We start from the raw sequence: 18,705 nt of genomic DNA, 5'->3' as shown, positions 1-18,705 counted from the left end.
ATCTAAGTTAATATTGGGGGAAAAGAAGTATTGATTTAAATGAATAATCAAATGATGGATTAGTATGCAATGGGGAGAAGTCCTACTTACTACATGGGAGGGTGATGAGTTGGCTCCATTCGCTCCACTCCCCATTGTTGGCAGCATCCTTTGCTGCCACTTGGATAGCATATTGAATGCCTGGTGCCACACCAGTCAAGGTGTAGCTGTACGTGTTATAGCCCGAGACTTCCACCTGAAAGGTGAAAAGCAACGCTTTCAACTACACTTAAGTAAATACTTTGCAATGTTTCAATCGCGTAACTAACGTCCCAACCAAATATGGGTAGTAAAATTGCACGTGCTTGTGCCTTCCCCGTCACTGAAAACCAGACGTGCGTGTGCCTTTCACGTCGCTAAAAACAATCCCCATGAAGGTTAAAATGTATTTGCTATTTAGTTAGAAGTCTGACCCTGAACTATGTATACCTGGATGATATGAAAAAATCGAAATACCTTCACAAATGTTTTTTTTTTACTTAAGTTAAACTATTGATGCTACATCTAAACTCAATATAGCACGTGTAAAAATAACCACAAATGGCAAGATGTACCACATGGGTGACGTTGAACCTTAGTCGATATTGCAGGGGGAAGACCTCTGGCAGTCGCCAGGAGGCTGGTGAAGCCCAGCGCACGGACACTGAAGGTCTGGATGGACGTGGTGACAGACCTGATGGGCAGGTCTGCAGTACCACTGGATGTTCAGGTCTCACTGGGGCGGGAGGGAGGGGAGCACAACGGTGGGGACACCCATAGCTAAGCTGTGACTGCCAGGGCTTGATTGCTCTTCATATTTTCCAGGTCACGGGTAGATCGGCGTTGACACGTGAAAAATAGCCCCAGCCATCGCGAGAGCGATACTGGATGTGGTGGTGTGGGTACTGGAAAGATGTCCTTGGTTGCTGACCCAGATCGAGCTGAAATTAGTCCCTCGTTAAACATTTTTATTCGGCTTCAGCACGAGACTACAGGATGGAAACAACCATTCTGCCTTCTTGGTTCTTTCGGTAAAGTCACGTAGAAGAGAAATAATAAAATAATAAAAATTAAACATAATAGAATATTTTAGATTATTTTATTATTTTTCTTCTACGTGACTTTACCGAAAGAACCAAGAAGATGAATCCCTGCAGTCACGAAAGCTTTAAATCGAAACCATTCTGCCATTGCAGACTTTCAGCTGCAGCTTCTACAATGTTATATAATCCAGATGTATATTTCCTCCTGTTAACATGACATCAATGTCCATGCTGCAGAAGCGTTGGATGCCAATACAGATTAAAATTAATCTTTAGTGTACTTTTATTTACAAATATTTTCTACTTAGTGTAAATTATCAAGAGGTGATCTTCATGAACACAAGAGTCCACACACTTATTTCAACACCTAAGCGGGTTAAGCAACATACCGCAATGCATAACAAAATCTGAAATTATAACCTGCTGGCTTTGACATTTTGTCAGCAAACATGAAGCAGGTTCAGACAGCATTAAAGCCATACACAACAATGTAGGTTTGGGCCTTACGGATGGTTTTTAATTGGAGCTGAACGGATGTATTTGTGACGCCAAAGGAATTTGAGGCTGACACACGCAACTCAAGAGTCGACGATGGACTTCCCAGCCATGCGCCTATGCACACATTGCCACCACCCAGCAATGTGCAGTCTACAACCGTGTCATTGTCCAAGAACCTACAACCAAGAGCAAGGAAGGGCCACAACAAAAACCATGGTTAATGACGAATATTGACACTTGACATAGGTCTTACGTTTCCCTTGCTGTGTTGTTTTTAAATACAGTAGCACATGTTCAAATGTAAAATTCGTTAAAGCAAACCTATAGAGATATAAACCAATGCTACTGTACATGGTGTATCATACTGTTCAACAGTTAACTTTACACATGCACAGTATTAATTGTATTGGCAATGAACTTGGGACTTTTCTTACCGGTACTGGGCCTTGAAGTTTATCTTGTTCTCATTACTCCACACGCACTTGAAATGTATGTAATTCACTGCTCTGCATTGTATTTTTGCTGTTTTTGGCATTGCTATGGAAAACAATGGAAAATAATAAAAATACGCATTATTGTACATCACTTATAGGCATTTGAATATACTCGACACACTTAAGTCAATGTTTTTGGGATTATTTTGTACATCAATCTGAACGTTTCTGAAATGCAGAGAATTGCTTAATTTACACGCACACAGCACCGCTATATACATGTAAACACGTGCATTCTGAGGCCCCATTTTTTAAACCTGGTCAAACTCCCACGGCATTGGGAGCCCTTCATCTCGTAGGGGATTGAGAAAAGGCCGTGTATATTATAACATCTTTTTTTGTAGAGATTTGTTTAAGTTACGGAATAACTATAAATACTGCCGGATGAAGGCGTTTCCACGTCGTGCGATGGGGCTTGTTTTATTATTCTCCACCACCGCACTGCTCAGTGTGGGTTTGTGATGAGGGGCCCAGAAGCAGCTTGTGTAGAATTCTTCGTGGTTGGGAATACAAAATTCGGGTCGCTGAATTTATAGTGCAGTGCACTCGTGGTGACTGTGCCATTGCTCCACTTCGTAAAAAAAATCCATTCATATATTTACGCACGCGCGCAAAACTGCATGCAAAGTTGCGGTCAATAACAAAAAAATCTAAACGCTGGGTCTGCATCTTACATCCGAGGTTGAGCAGAATGTAGTCTACAGCATCATTCGTGCCGGCAGGGGAACAGGAGTAGGACCCTGCGTGCTGGGCACTGGCATTGTTGAGCGTGAGGCGGTTCTGCCGGAGAGTGACGTCGCTGTTGAGTGTGAGTCCAGAGCCATTCAATGTCCACACGAATTGGCCACCCATTGTATCTTCAGGGAACCCACACTTCAAGGTGACCTCCGAGCCAAGAACGCCAAACACTGCGTGACAGTGTGACACACAGGGGATACAACTCCACCATGACGAAGACGTCAATCTGCACCTCGGATTAAACTGTGACATTATGGGGGTGGTTTTATGTGAAGCGATGTGCAGTCATGCATCTTCAGAGGAAGGAGTCAAGTACTGCAGAACACATGTACATGCCCAACGTGTGACACTTGCTTACACATAATAATTATATCCAGAACTGCATATGTGTTAAATTACGATTTAAAGCTTTCGTGACTGCTGGGATTCATCTTCTTGGTTCTTTCGGTCAAGTCACGTAGAAGGGAAGTAATAAAATTATAAAAATAAAACATAATAAAATAATTCTCACGACGTTTCGGCTGCTTGCGTTGTGGCCGAAACGTCGTGAGAATTATTTTATTATGTTTTATTTTTATTATTCTATTACTTCCCTTCTACGTGACTTGACCGAAAGAACCAAGAAGATGCATATGTGTTCATTTACATTCCATTTTGTCAATCCAATGCTGGATAAGGACCTCCCCACGCCTTACGGACCAGGATATCTGACCATTATGGATGTTGCTGCATTGGACAAGACTGGCCACAATGCCTATTGTACCTGTCTTTTTGCACGCAGTACTTATCCAGGCTCAGCTCATCTTAGCTTCCGACATCGGGTGCATTCCGGATGATGTATAGGCACACCATCAATACTGTATTATGTCGAAACTGCTATTTAGTTCCATGAGTTGAGTCATTGTATGTACACCTTCAATTAAAAAAACAACACCTCAAAGGAAGGTGACTTCAACAAGAATATAATCGAGTATAGCGGGTTCGCGATTTGGTCATCGGCCCAGTGATGTATTCAGAGCAGCGTAGATGTGCGGTAATGATTTTTGAAAGGCAATGGGGGTCCTTTTTCCTTCAACAGTGCAATCAATTCACGTGTAACCACAAAGGGACGATGGGATGCAGAAATACCCACCCTGCTTCGTCCCTACGTAGACTTGGGGGCTCCACTCACTCCACCTGCCCAGAAAGATGTCGTGGCAATGCACACGCGCCACGTACGTCTCCCCTTGACGGGCGTCAGTGATGGTGAAATGATTCTCGTTCAATTCCACCTGCCAACAGAGGTACGGGGCATCCGCTACGTCCACGACTCGAGTCACCGACAAAACACTCCAATAAAAGTCAAATATAACAGTTTAACACGTCGGCTTTCGCGACCAATATTATCCATAATAGAGGGTTTTTTTGGCTTAGATAATTGTTTGCCGTACGGTACTTGTGTTTGCATCCATGTTGCTCTTGTTTCAATGTTCTGCAGTAACTGTATACTAAAATTAGTTTTAGTTTTAAAGCAGGTTATTAAAACGATAAATTTAGTAATTTCAAAAGGTCTACATATCTTTTTTGGACGCAAGTATGTTGGGATTTAATCTTTTGAATTACACATCTTTGTGCACTGCAATAGACATTGTACACTACACAGCCGTGACAAAACGTGTATACTCTACTGTGATGATATAGAACAGGTGAATCCCAGCATACTTAGCATGTCGAGATGACATCACAGCACTTGTACATATTCTGCACAGAGCCATGTGAAGGCTACCAGTGGTGGCATTTTTTATTTTAGCGCAGCAGAAGTACCTCGCTGCTCATTGACATAGGCCACAAGTATTTGCCTAGTTATTCCTGTAAGTAAAAATAACACAGTGCTGGGGTTGGGCAGAGCGATTAAAGTGCAAAACTCCTCTTTATCCACGACCTATAACCTGCTACTATTCTTCCTATTATGCATTGTCATCTTAGGATAACAGGACGCACAGCATTCGTATTTTGCCCCCACATCGCCATGGTAAGAGAAGTTCTAGTCTACAGGTACTCCTCTATTTACGAAAATTCGACTTACGATCTTTCATAGATACGAACAAACCTGTCCGTATGTCCAGTTGCCTGTTCAGACCGAGAGTCGTAAGTTCAACCGCCGGGCCATACATGGCGGTGGTGGCATCTACATCTGCAGAACATGAAGGACCAGTGGCATCTACATCTACAGGAGATTATACAACTTGTAAATCCATTCCCCGTGTTTAGTGTACACCCCGACAATATGTTTGGAATCGACGGGAGTAATGTTGGACTTACGAACAAATCGACTTGCAAACAGACCTCTGTATTCGTCTTGGTTCTTTCGGTAAAGTCACGTAGAAGGGAAATAATAAAATAATAAAAATAAAACATAATAAAATAATATTACATTACTTTATAATTTTATTTTATTGTATTATTTTAATATAGTATTTATTTTATTATATTATTATATTTTTATATAATTATATTTTATTACTTTATTATAATATTATATTATATTGTTATATTATTTTATTATGTGAAATATTTTATTATTTAATTATTTCCCTTCTACGTTACTTTACCGAAAGAACCAAGAAGATGAATCTCTGCAGTCACGAAAGCTTTAAATCGAAATTTAGACCTCTGGAACCTAACTCGTTCGTTAGTAGAGGAGTCCCTGCATATACGAGTACGGTGCCCTGCCTGTACTCACCGTTTGCCAGCTTGATGTTTGATTCGGCTTGTAGTCCATTTCATACTTGAGTTGCATGACACTATTCCACGTGGACGGCTCATGCCAGGTGACAAGAATGCTGCTTTTGGCATTCTTCACACGGTGCGCCGTCACGTTCTCTGGAGGATCCGGCTGAACTGATTGTTTTGACACAACATGCAAAAATGGCACATTCTAGTTAGACACGGCAGTGTGTGTGTGCGTGCCAAAGTAGGCATTCAACCACACGTGTCCTTGCTGGAGTGAAAATGTGAAATAATCTCCGTACAGAGGCTATTACTCTATACTCCACTGCATATGTACCGACGGTAATAATTTCACTGGTAATGATGCATGAATGTGTTGATTTGAAGTTGTACTCTTAGGTTCGCAATACATGCATCGTATCATACACACAGGGATCGATTATTGCCGATTAATGTACAATGTTGCATCTAATTGTATTACCTACCCTGTACGGCAGTGGAGGCTACATTTACCAATAATTATATATGTTTTAATCGTGTCAACACCCAATCGTGACCGTTCGTCGAATCGCAAAGAGATGGCAAACAGACACATGCTTAATGGATACGTTGCAGGCGTTAAAATACATCATGGTCTCGTTTATTTAAATATATCATGGTTTCATTTTTTTCACAATAACACCCACTGGATTGTACGAATAGTAGTTATACACAAAACATAAATGTCTTCTCGCTGGGCATTGCTCATTTACCTATGTATGATGGATCTGAGCCAGTGATACAACGTTTACATTGTTTGCGTAAGACAAATAGAGTTGTCAGACATGATTACGGAAACATACGTATCGTCAATCCTGGTGTTGCTTCACATAACCGCTGCTCACCCCTGACCTGTCGAGTTTATACACACATCATGAGCAAAACACACAGCAGCCATATTGCAGTTATAACGTACCGATGTTATCCGTGTAGGTGGCGGTAACATTTGTGGATCCGAGGTCGTTGACTGCAGTTACTGAGAGTGTGAACATCTCAACAGAAAACAAATTTACATTTCGTATAAGACAGCTGTCTTTACTTTCTGTGAGACAATCTTTGAATGATTTGTCCCTAAAACACACACACACACACATTTTTTTCAGTCCACAGTAATTCATACCCGAAGTGATTATGATTATGCATTCATGTAAATTAAAGATGTATTCCTGAATTTTCGAATGAAGTCATGTCAATGACACAGATATGACATTTCAGATGAGCTCAGGCATTATTTTTTCAAATAGATCCAACGATGTTGCTTCTGGTGACAGGTACAGTTGGCACTGTACCTGCCAAAAGTGCTGCCACCTGACATCGGTTTGGCAATACGCGATGTCACTTTGCTTAATTTACGACATGTAAATGTTTGCATATGAAGTTTCGTTTTTACTGTGTAATAAAATAAGTATAAATTAAAGTACCATTTGTTTTGATATTCAATTACGGTTCATACACGATGAAAGTTGCTAAAATCAAATAATGTTACGTGGCCGTCCCTCTCTCCAGCCACCAAAACTTGTGTTGCCTCCGAAACGTCGTGATTTTTATTTTATTTTTTATTAATTTTAATGTTTTACCTACGTGACTTTACCGAAAAAACCCAAGAATATGAATCCTTGCAGTCACGAAAGCTTCAAATCTAGAATATTATAAAAGTACCGTCGGTCAACCCCATCCTGCACTTCCTCACGTCCCCCCTGAGTGGCCCCGTTTTGCACGTGACTACCCCCAGGACCCCCCCCCTCCTCCCCGCATATCGTCCCAGTACCCCACGCACTCCCCCATCCATGCTTCCCCTCGTTGGCGACCCCCCACCCGCGCCCACCACCCAAGTACCAGCCACCCATGCCCCCCTCCGCTCTGCGCGCTGTGCGAAGCATGGCCCCCCAGGCCAGTCAGAACGCGTGCTGAGCGGCGCGGGGCCAGCCAGGCTGCAAAACTTTTTTTTTTCTCATATAGTATGATTTGCAAAAGGGGTGTAAACATCTGAAATATGTGATATCTGAAAAAAGAACATGGAATATTAAACTCATGCCGACTGTACTTCAGTACCGAATGATGAAATTTGGAATGCAATGTCCAGAGCATGCCACTGTACAGTATCAGGAGAATGCAAAGCAAATAAACACATTCCTGCGGAGGGAGCTGGTAGGAACGTTGGGTTGCTCGGTCAATGGCCAGGGTCAACGGCGGCGTGGTGTATTCCGCAAATATGGCCGACTGTGAGGGCGGGCACAAGCCGGCGTGAGTAGGTTAAACGTTGAGTTTTATAAGGGCACCACGGGGTGACCAGCCCCTCCCCACCCAGCCCCACCCCTCCCACCTAGCCCCACCCTCCCCACCCAGCCCCTCCTCACCCTCCCCACCCAGCCCCTCCCCACCCTCCCCTCTCCACCCAGCCCCACCCCTCCCATTTTTGGATGCACGGCGGACGGACACAATAATCCGCTGTGGGCTGGTGGAACCAGGTGGTTCCTACCAGTATGATTCTGCAGCTGTGCTGTTGCTCACCAGTACACGGCAGTGTAATTGGTGGGCAGGAAAGTTTCTCTGTTTAAATGGAAGGTGCAGAGACAATTCGAGTAATCTTTGCACCTGCATGAGACGTTTATCGAATGTGGAGGATCTGAAATGCACAAGAAAAATGCGGTTTGTTCAGATATCACTCAACTTACACCATTTAAATAAACACAAAACCCAACTTGGCAAATTCGCGTAATGCTCATATTATTTCTCCCTGCGCATACTCACATCCTGGCTTGAAATTAACGCGGTCCAACTCGCGGCCCGTGCTGGCATCGTGGCACGAGTATTCTCCTCGATTCGAGAGGGCGACTTTCTTTAATCTCAGGAGGGTGCTCTGAATGAAGAGGTCGGAGCTGTTGTGCATCGCTGAGCCGTTCAGTCGCCACACAACAACGACGACGACCTTGTCGGCCGTGCTCACAGGCAGACAACGCATCTCAAACGGCAGTCCGATTTCCCCGTAAAGGAATCTGAGCGAGCCTGCGAATACAAACAAGGGGAACAACAACAAAAGATACAAAGATCCTCCGTAATTTTTGCTCGCGAGTAACACCTATAAAGGTCGGAACGGTACACGAGGGGGTGGGTGGGTGGCCAGCACCACGCCCGACCGCCTTTGCCTCTCTAGTAGCGATGTTTACACACCGCACCGGGTACTCATTTGAGGCCGAGTCGACCTAGGGGGAGGCCCAGGACCGGTTCAAATCATCGTCACTGGTGTTGGCCGTGAGCGGGAATCGAACTGGAATGGTTGGATTCAAAGCGCAGCGCGCTAACCACTCTCAGTTCACGTGGGGCAAAGGAACGGGAGATCCCGCTTGATGTCGCGTTAAGTGCTGCTCTGTCATTCTGCTAACCTAATGACAGTAGTTCGAATGAAGTTTGTGTTCACCCTGTATGCACTGTTATAGCTGACGTGTTGTCAATTCTATCACACCGACTTCAAGTAAGAATTGGTGTTGGTGGGAACACACGGTAAGGTAACACGAGAGCCAAAGAGGTAGACCACGATCTGACTGGTTGTCAAGCATCAAAACATTGCATCCAGCGAAAGACACACGAATGGTGAGAGATTCGTTTAATGACCACCCCAAGGAAGGTTTCTGTTAAAAAAGAAACTGTTTCTCAACTTACTGGCAGTTGTCAACCAGCAAGTGAGAAGGAGAGCTGTAACAATGATGCACTTTTTCTCAAAGCACGCCATCTGCAAAAAACAAACCACACACACGCACACATAAATGGGCATAGACTAGAGTGTAAGCAGCTCTTGGGGTCAGTGAATTCTGTTGGTTTTCTCCCCCCCAAAGGAACAACGTTATTGTGGAGTGAGGCCGTGGCCCAGTGGCTCGCGCACTCCGACACGAACCTGGTCAGCACCGTTAGATTCCCAGCCAAACATCAGCGGCGGCTGGTACGGTGTGAAAAAAAACAATCATTATCAGGACTGCCGACACAAAGGCGGACGGGTGCTGTCCCACCCCCCTTCTCGCTGGCTTCAAGGCCACCTTCAGAGTCTGTCGGCGTTGCAGAGCGTGCGACGTGTTTGCCCGGCGCGTTTCACCTTTAGTCTCTCTCTCTCTCTTTCTTTCTTTGAACCTATCTACGTGAATTTCGATTTAAAGCTTTCGTGACTGCAGGGATTCATCTTCTTGGTTCTTTCGGTAAAGTCACGTAGAATGGAAATACTACAATAATAAAAATAAAACATAATAAAATCATTCTCACGACGTTTCGGCCACAACGCAAGCAGCCGTCCTCAGGTGAAGAACACCTGTTCCTCAGGTGAAGAACACCTGTTCATCACCTGAGGACGGCTGCTTGCGTTGTGGCCGAAACGTCGTGAGAATTATTTTATTATGTTTAATTGTTATTTTTTTATTATTTCCATTCTACGTGACTTTACCGAAAGAACCAATAAGATCTATCTACGTGACTTTACCGAAAGACCCAAGAATACGAGACCCCCCCCCCCCCCCATTACACCATATTCATAGCTGCACATAGCACTCGGGATACCCCCCCACCCCCCCAAATAAATAAAACGCCAAACAGCAAACACACCTTACCTGCGAGTGGAATGTTATTGTTGAACGTCTTTTATCACCGTATACGCAGCCAGCAAGCCAGCCGTGCTAATCGGAGCTTTGCGAGTGTGTGTGTATAAACACACACCCTTCTACTAACACAGCCCTAACACACAACCAGCATAATAACATCAGTTTAAAAGACTTCACCCCCTCCAAGACGCCCCCCTCCCTCCCTCTCCCCCCGGGTTTAAGCCCCTTTCGTCAGCGCTGGTTGCTGTCGAGCGCACGACCCAAAGCGACGGTGATGGAACCCGCGCTCGGCACCGCGCGCGTGTTCTCTCGCTTGGAGGGGGGCAGAGAGAGAGGGGAAGAGTGGGCGGATTTTGTGTGGACGAGTGTGTGTGTGGGGGTGGTGGTGGTTCGCTTTCGTGTTCATTTGCTGAAGTTCACCGTTGGGTTTTTTTAGGTTGCTGTTGGGCTGTGGCACAGGTTGGTTAAGAAATGAGCATATCTGTGAACCCCTTATAAGTGCCCGACCTTAGTACTGACCAATTCAGATCTTATTGGTCACCACGTGTCGCTTATACATTTCAACGTTCATCCTACAAAGTCCCATCACAAGGGACAAACACCAACATATAGACAATCACCACTAGTACACTCACCACCACTAGTACACTCACCACCACTACACTCACCACTACACTCACCACTAGTACACTCACCACTAGTACACTCACCACTAGTGCACTGACCACCACTAGTACACTCACCACCACTACACTCACCACTACACTCACCACTAGTACACTCACCACTAGTACACTCACCACTACACTCACGACGAGTACACTCACGCCTAGTACACACACCACCACTACACTCACCACTACACTCACCACTAGTACACTCACCATTACTACACTCACCACTAGTACACTCACCACTAGTACACTCACCATTACTACACTCACCACTACACTCACCACTAGTACACTCACCACTAGTACACTCACCACTACTACACTAACCACTACACTCACCACTAGTACACTCACCACTACTACACTCACCACTACTATCCTCACCACGAGTACACTCACCACTAGTACACTCACCACTACTACACTCACCACCACTACACTCACCACTGCACTTACGACTAGTACACTCACCATTAGTACACTCACCACTACACTCACGCCTAGTACACACACCACCACTACACTCACCACTACACTCACCACTAGTACACTCACCACCACTACACTCACCACTACACTCACCACTAGTACACTCACCACTAGTACACTCACCACTACTACACTAACCACTACACTCATCACTAGTACATTCACCACTACACTCACCACTACTACACTCCCCACTACTACACTCACCACTACTACACTCACCACTACTACACTCACCACCACTACACTCACCACTAGTACACTCACCACTACTACACTCACCACGAGTACACTCACCACTAGTACACTCACCATTGCTACACTCACCACTACATACTTGTGAACCCCTTATAAGTGCCCGATCTTATTACAGACCAATTCAGAGACCTTATTAGTCACCACGTGCCCCTTATCAATCTCAACGTTCATCCGACAAAGCCCCATCACAAGTGATAACACAAACAGACACATTATAATGTTTTGCCCGTATTGAAACGGCTGTACGTCGTATGGACGTGTAAACTCAATTTCCCTTTACAAGAATACGGTTGTAAACCGTGTGGGTTGACAGCTATGAAGGCTCATGTAGATGCGGAGCAACTAACGGACACACAATCCCCACGTTCATCGTGTTGTCAAGCCGGAAAACCTGCTTCATGGGTGGCGGAGTGCAGGGTCGTAATTATAATATATATTGGGGGGAACACATCCCCCCAATATTCTAATATGCTCAAAATGTCCCACCCAATATAGTGCTATAAAATACATTTCTGTTTATATCATTGTGATTACGGTTGTACTTTATTAATCCCTAATCTCATTACATACAATGAAACAAGAAAAGGTAAAAAAGAAAAAACAGAGCCATGTAATACAATACGCTATTAGATATTATTGTTAAAAATAAATAAAAAGTCCATCCTATGTTATTAGTGATTTTTTTTTTATATTTTAGCCAGGAAATTCGCTTTCAAATTTAGATTTTTTTCTGGAGGGCGGACCCCCAGACCCCCTGGAAGATTTGGTCCCCCCCAATGTTGACTCCATGGCTACGGCCTTGGCGGAGTGTATCATCGCTGTGATGTCCCCTTCGCATTTTTGTGGATCGGGGGGCGTTGTGGCGTCGTTTGACTTACACATGTTGCGCGCTCTGTTCTGGATGACCACGGTCGCAACAACCTTGCTGATATCGGCGCTGTTCACGAACGATCACGGTCGACTTGTCGGTAGCAATACAATTGCAGCACATTCGTCAAAAAATCTGTGTTACAAGAGTGCTATTAAAAAAACTTATTTTTGTGTTTGCATCACATTCTCTGTATGTGTGTGTGTGGGGGGAGCGGTAGTGTAGCGGTTAGCGCGCTGCGCTACGAACCCGGCGACCCGAGTTCGATTCTCGTTCACGGCCAACGCCAGTGACGATTATCTGAACCGGTCCTGGGCCTCCTCTAGGTCGACTCAGCCTCTAGGGAGACAAAGGCGGCCGAGTGTGGTGTTTTCCACCCACCCCCCGTGTGCCGTGCCGGCCTTCACATGTGCTCGATAACAGCACTTGCCCCTACAGTCTGACACATATGGAGACACATATGGAGACACATATGGAGACACATATGGAGACACACATAGAGACACAACACAGAGAGACACACAGAGAGAGACACACACACAGAGAGACACAAACAGAGAGAGACACCACCCCTGTTACCCGGCTCTCTGACATTGACACGCTCATCTTCTCATTGGCACACCTCCGGTGGCTGGGCCGTCTCGCATTGACATGCTCATCTCTCACATTTACATTTACGTACAAATTCCTTCTCTAGCTCAGCCCACATACCCTTGGGTTGGACCCACCAAAATCCTATATAAACTCTTGTTGCAGCAGCTCTTTCTTCTACGTCAGCAGTTTTCCTGCTGTGTTTATTTCACCTGATGACGGTTGCTTGTGTTGCGATCGAAACGTCGTGATCTATTAATTTGCTATCTACGTGACCTTATCGAGAGAACCAAAGGGTATGAATTATATAAAGGTTCAGAACGTACAATTATCAAGTTATTTTTTTTTCAACAGCACTCCAACGCACTCGGGATATTTTCAATAACTGTCCTCGGTAAATATCATCATTAGCCACGATCAGTCGACTGCTGGATACACCATAATACTAGACTGTACTCTATATGCCATTGGGTTAAGATGTAGGCGTTGAAGTACAAATGTGTAATTCTAGATTTGAAGCTTTCGTGACTGCAAGGATTCATACTCTTAGTTTTTTCGGTAAAGTCACGTAGGTAAAAAATGAAATTAAAATTTATTTTAAAAAATATTATTTTCATTTCATTTTTTTACCTATGTGACTTTACAGAAAAAAACTAAGAGTACAGATGTGTAGTTTGACTGAGGTTACCAGGTACAATTCTGATCGTGTATACTTTTAAAGGTCGAATAGTAGGAATCTAAATGATACTCTATACGTTGTGTATGTGTAGAACAATGCTGTTAATTGAGCAATATAAAAACGATCACATAGCATATTAGCAGAATCACTATGTGCTAATGTGTGTAAATATAAAATTGGTGTGGTTTCTTGACCGCGGTTTTGGATAACAGATACAAAACCAAATGCTGGGGTGTTGAGGCTGAGTCACTGGGCTTCTTAATGTGCTGAAGATTGAAAAATGAGAATCGAAAAATAATAATTCCACACGATTTCATGAGGTACAACAATTTCAACTTGTCCAGTGAGCGTGCTATTTCTTGTCGTGTGAATCAAAAGATGTGCTCCATCGGGTATGCATGTATGTTGAACTTCTTTCGCACCGTACGTAGCCAACCGTGCTCATCGGAGGTGCGGGGGAAGGACAACAAACTAAACACAAAAATCATGTAGAAAGAAATGCGTTTTCAATCTAGATTTAAACAAAAGGCCTTTGTGCCCAGCATGGCAATCGTGATGTGAACGTAACCATTGCATTTTACCTTAATCTTAAGAGTCCACAATACATAAGGTCCATCCATAATGTACCATAGACCCAAAGTGAACACACATATTTTGTGTATACAGTATACCCGATGGAGTTTGACTATTCCATACAAAGAACGAAGACTAAATTAAGGGTTTTTTTAACGAGTAGTACTGTGGCAGTTTAACAGATGCCATTAGTCACACTACTTTTTTTCACACTGCATTAGATATTGCCCAACGAGGAATGCTACTTGTATGTAGTAAGTAGGCGTATGCCGTTTGTTGAAGAAGTAGCGTGGTGTACTCCGATACATTTGTCGGGGCTTTTTTTGTAACTTCACACCGTAAAAAAAAACCCAGCAACATTTTCAGGAAACCGAACAAACGGCTGCTGCTGTTTTGGGGTTAAATTTTCCTGTCACCGTGACGGCTAACGAGTGAAATCGTGCAACGAGCGACGAATGCGTGGCACTTGACAGGACTCGGGCTATAACCTCACGCCCAATGCGTGAGACTTGAGACCTGGCTTCAGTATGAACGCAACAATCCTTCGCGCGGGACTGGTGGTGGTGGTGTTGGGTCGGTGGTGTCTGCGGCATATTGATGCCTGAATCATACAACAAAGCGACGAACGCGTGCCACTTGCGATCAGGCCTCGTGTTTGTCTCACGCCGAATGCGTGAGACTTTGAGCGGGTGGACGGCGGTGGCGGCGGTGGGGTGAGGGTCTGGACTGTTAGGGTCTTGCGCATCGAATTCAAAATGTGGCCACCGAGTCTGCGTTTGCTGCCCAGTGGCGGCCGCGCGTAATCTGTCCCCGGCCAACGTCAGCGTCCGGGGCCGTGGTTCCTGCCACGTGGTTTTTGCGGCGGAGATTGTTCCGATCTCCGAGGGGAAAATCGGGGGGCGGTGTGGAGTTTTATCAGCGAGGAAAATATGCCCGGGGAGAGAGAGTATCGATCTCGCTCCGCGCGCCCACCAGGGCGAAAAGTTCAAATTGTCTCTGTCTCTCCGTATGTTGAACTTCTTTCGAACCGTACGTAAGCCAACTAATCTGTGTCCACACGCCACGGTGCATGAGCACACGGCCAATTGAGTCGTGGTGGTAGTAAGTTGTGGGTGGGGGGGGTGGAATTCTACTTAACATTTTATCTTAGCTGTGCATTGGGTTCCTGCCATGCAACTTACTGTTTTTTTTGCTTCGTACTCAAACAAAGCTTGCAGGTTCAATAGAGGCAATGTTGGACAATTTTCTACGTCTGCAAGCCGGATGGACGTGACAGTACATGCAGCAACGGATTCTTGAATCTATCTGTGTGGGGCCTTTAAGTGTGTATCTCCTCATACACGTGGTGGGTTTCTCCTCGGGGGCTCCAGTTTTCTCTCATACGTCAAACAATTATGAATGGAGTTAGCCAAACGTGTAAATTGCTGGACCCTTGAGTTTCAATTAAGCTTTCCGTTGGTAAAGGATGCCTGCCATATTCTCTTAACAGTAATTGTTTATAATGCTAACTTAAATTTATTCGTAAATAATAATGTATGTGCAGCCCATGTACGTCCACTGCTGGATTAAGTCTTCCCCACACTGTGTAGGTCTTTGTGAGTTATTTGACCAAAATTTGACGATGATTAGTGCAGATTGGTGAAAACTATTAACGATGAACTAACTCTGAACTATTTTTATTTTACCGGGTATGACCCACTGAGCTATATAACTCTTTTTCAGAAGCGACCTGGACACAAATGATAGCTTAACGAAGTGGGCTTATCATGTGGAAATGTCCAGCAGCCAAATCCTCGAAACGCGTGACGTTGATTCTAAATGTGGAGGGGAAAACCGGAGGACCCGGAGAAAAATCCGCACAACCATAAGGAGAACATGCAAACACCACATTTCCCTGGATAGTACAGGAACGGGTAACCACCATGCACAGCAGGTGTTATAGGCTGTGATGAACATTGGGAAGTGCAGCGAAATACACTGTTGTACTGTACGTCTATGCTCGTTTTGGGGCATCTCGGGGTGCCACGGTGGCTAGGAGATGTTAACTACCTCGGCTGGTATGCAAGGAGGTCGTGGGTTCGATCCCGACCCTGACGCCTGCTGCTGTATATTTGAAGTGTGCATGTTCTCCTCGTAGTCACGTGGAATTTTCTTCGGTTCCCTCTGCTTTTTCTCTCCGCAGGTATAATTAATACATATTGTTTTTCTGCAATATTTTGCTGGATTTTCTTGGATTTTCTGTTTGCACATAGTCACTTTAACATGTTTTCTTGTTCATCTTTTTTGTTTTTTTTTGTTTGTTGCGGTTGCACCCGATTCAAGAGCCGAATGGCTCACAGGTCCTTACCTAATACATGAACTTGAACTTGAATGAGTGTTTTAGCTCGCAAACACATCACAGTTCACCATCCCTCATTGATAGCCCACTGGAGTTTTTGGCTGCTCTAGATTTCCACATGATAAGCCACTTCGTTGAGCTATATAGCCCAGTGGACTTTACCTGGTAAAATAAAATAAAAAGTTAACAGAAGCCACATTAGAATTTTAATTACCCTTCATGCCCAAGGTAACTGCTGTAATGGCCCCACAGCCCCCACTGCTAACCTGTCGGGATGTCTGTGGGGCCGTCCATAAATGACGTCACGCACCTGGGGGGGGGGGGGGGTCAGACATTTGTGACGATGTGTAACGAGGGGGGGAGGGGTTGAGAAATGTGACGTCACATCAAAATGCGCAACTTTAAATAAATATAGGCAACACGTTCTACTTAATTAGACTTTATAATAAATGTGTTCTCCTACAACATCAGAGTGCAGCGCCACATTAAATACGCACTACAATGACAATAGTTTAAAGCGATTTGAAGCATGTTTTATTTTCAAAATGGAAATATGGTTTTGGCGGGGGGGCGGGGCAGAGCTTTATGACGTCATATTTGAGGGGGTGGTCTGACTTTTTGTGACGTCGTATGACGAGGAGGGGGGGGGGGTCAAAAATCGTCAAAAATCGCGTGACGTCATTTATGGACGGCCCCTTGTCTGGGTGTGTCAGTGTTGTTTATGGTTGGTATTCTTTTGGCAGTGTTACTGTACTTGTTGGTAATGGTGGTGTTTCCGCGTGGGCAAGTGGCGTGCCAATGGTGGTTCAGTTGTGGTTGCCATAGCACCCGGGTGGGAATGGGGATGGGCAGTATGCCCAGAGAGATTTGAGAATCATTCCAACAAATTCCAATGTCTGGGGTAGACGGAGAAGAAGTATTTAAAACTTCGCCAACCCTGATATAATCGGAGGTGCAGGGCGCGGACAACGAACTAAACACAAAAAGCAGCTCTAAAGAAAGAGTTTGCAATTTCATGATAGAGGTTTTTTTTTTGGTTTAGATCGCGTGAATAGAAAAATGTGTCGTTAATACCCGCCACCACCCGACACAGACAACTAGTAAGGGTTGCCACGTAAACAGAACGTGGCCAATTCGTTACTAGTACAGCACGCCGGTGTGTTGGAGAGCCAAGCCACAACATTTACAATCTGAGTACGACGTTTCATCAGTAATTACAACTAGCTTCATCAGGCGACAGCCAGATTGGTGAAGTCCACCTGTTTCGTTCCTTATATAGAGGCGTAGATGTGGTGACCACGCTTCTGCGCTCTTGCGCAAAGTGTGTGGGGGGGGGGGTGTTAAAGAACCAACGTAGATTATGCATGCGCATTATGCGAGCCCTTAGATCTTGTCCTTCCTGTCCATTGTGTGTATTAATTTTTTAGTAATACAATACTCTGCTGCAATACCTTAGGAGGGGCCTCACTTAGTCTTTAATGAACACTGCGGTGTTATTTTAGGTGTGATTTACTTTGAGGAATGCTGCCTACAAACCTACGTTGTCCAGCAGATGGAAGCCTTACACAATTCATCATCACGGAGCTTGCTGGCATTGTGTTCATTCAGAAGTCCGCCAAACCCCCAACACTACCAACATGCTGGATTAATAAGTACGTCACTACACTACACAGCACACTCACCATTATATTAAACAACTGTTTGTCCTCATTCAACTATTTCGATAATTACAAAGGTATTGAAGTACAAACTTCAATGTTTTATATAATGGGACCTCCCTTGCCAGTATCAACATATGAAAAGAGGTTTCACCCTTTTCTGAATCCATGCGTAACCCTTTGCAAGGAATGATTCCTGAAACTTTTGCAAGGAATGCAAAATATGTCAGTTTAGTGTTTTAACATCTTATCACATGTTTTCTTGCCAGACAGGATAACACCTATTCTTATATCGATGTTTTAGTTCCAGTATTTGAGTGTATATCATTGACGTTTTCATTGAAAACACAGAGTGGATTCTATATTTTGACGTCTTACTTTCGATGGCCATCCCGAATCTTAGCACATCATCATACTGGAACTTCCGTAGACGTTTATGAACGTGAGAAAAATGA

At 44.4% G+C, this 18,705-nt stretch overlaps 1 protein-coding gene across 1 annotated transcript; it reads right to left on the bottom strand.

Moving 5' to 3' along the window:
* Positions 1-334: 334 nt before the first annotated feature.
* On the bottom strand, positions 335-6,620 carry LOC144931012 (uncharacterized). Its single transcript, XM_078854874.1, has 7 exons — positions 6,456-6,620; positions 5,514-5,671; positions 3,924-4,062; positions 2,728-2,961; positions 1,994-2,096; positions 1,569-1,735; positions 335-754 (listed from the first exon to the last, which is right to left on the bottom strand). Exons 1-7 carry the CDS (start codon positions 6,529-6,531, stop codon positions 519-521), a joined length of 1,113 nt encoding a protein of 370 aa, XP_078711000.1. The 5' UTR covers positions 6,532-6,620; the 3' UTR covers positions 335-518.
* Between the last annotated feature and the right edge of the window lie 12,085 nt (positions 6,621-18,705).

Source organism: Lampetra fluviatilis, chromosome 3 (genome assembly GCF_964198595.1).
Source record: "Lampetra fluviatilis chromosome 3, kcLamFluv1.1, whole genome shotgun sequence".
Classification (NCBI taxonomy): Eukaryota; Metazoa; Chordata; class Hyperoartia; order Petromyzontiformes; family Petromyzontidae; genus Lampetra; species Lampetra fluviatilis.
This window is presented reverse-complemented; position numbering and strand designations above follow the sequence as displayed.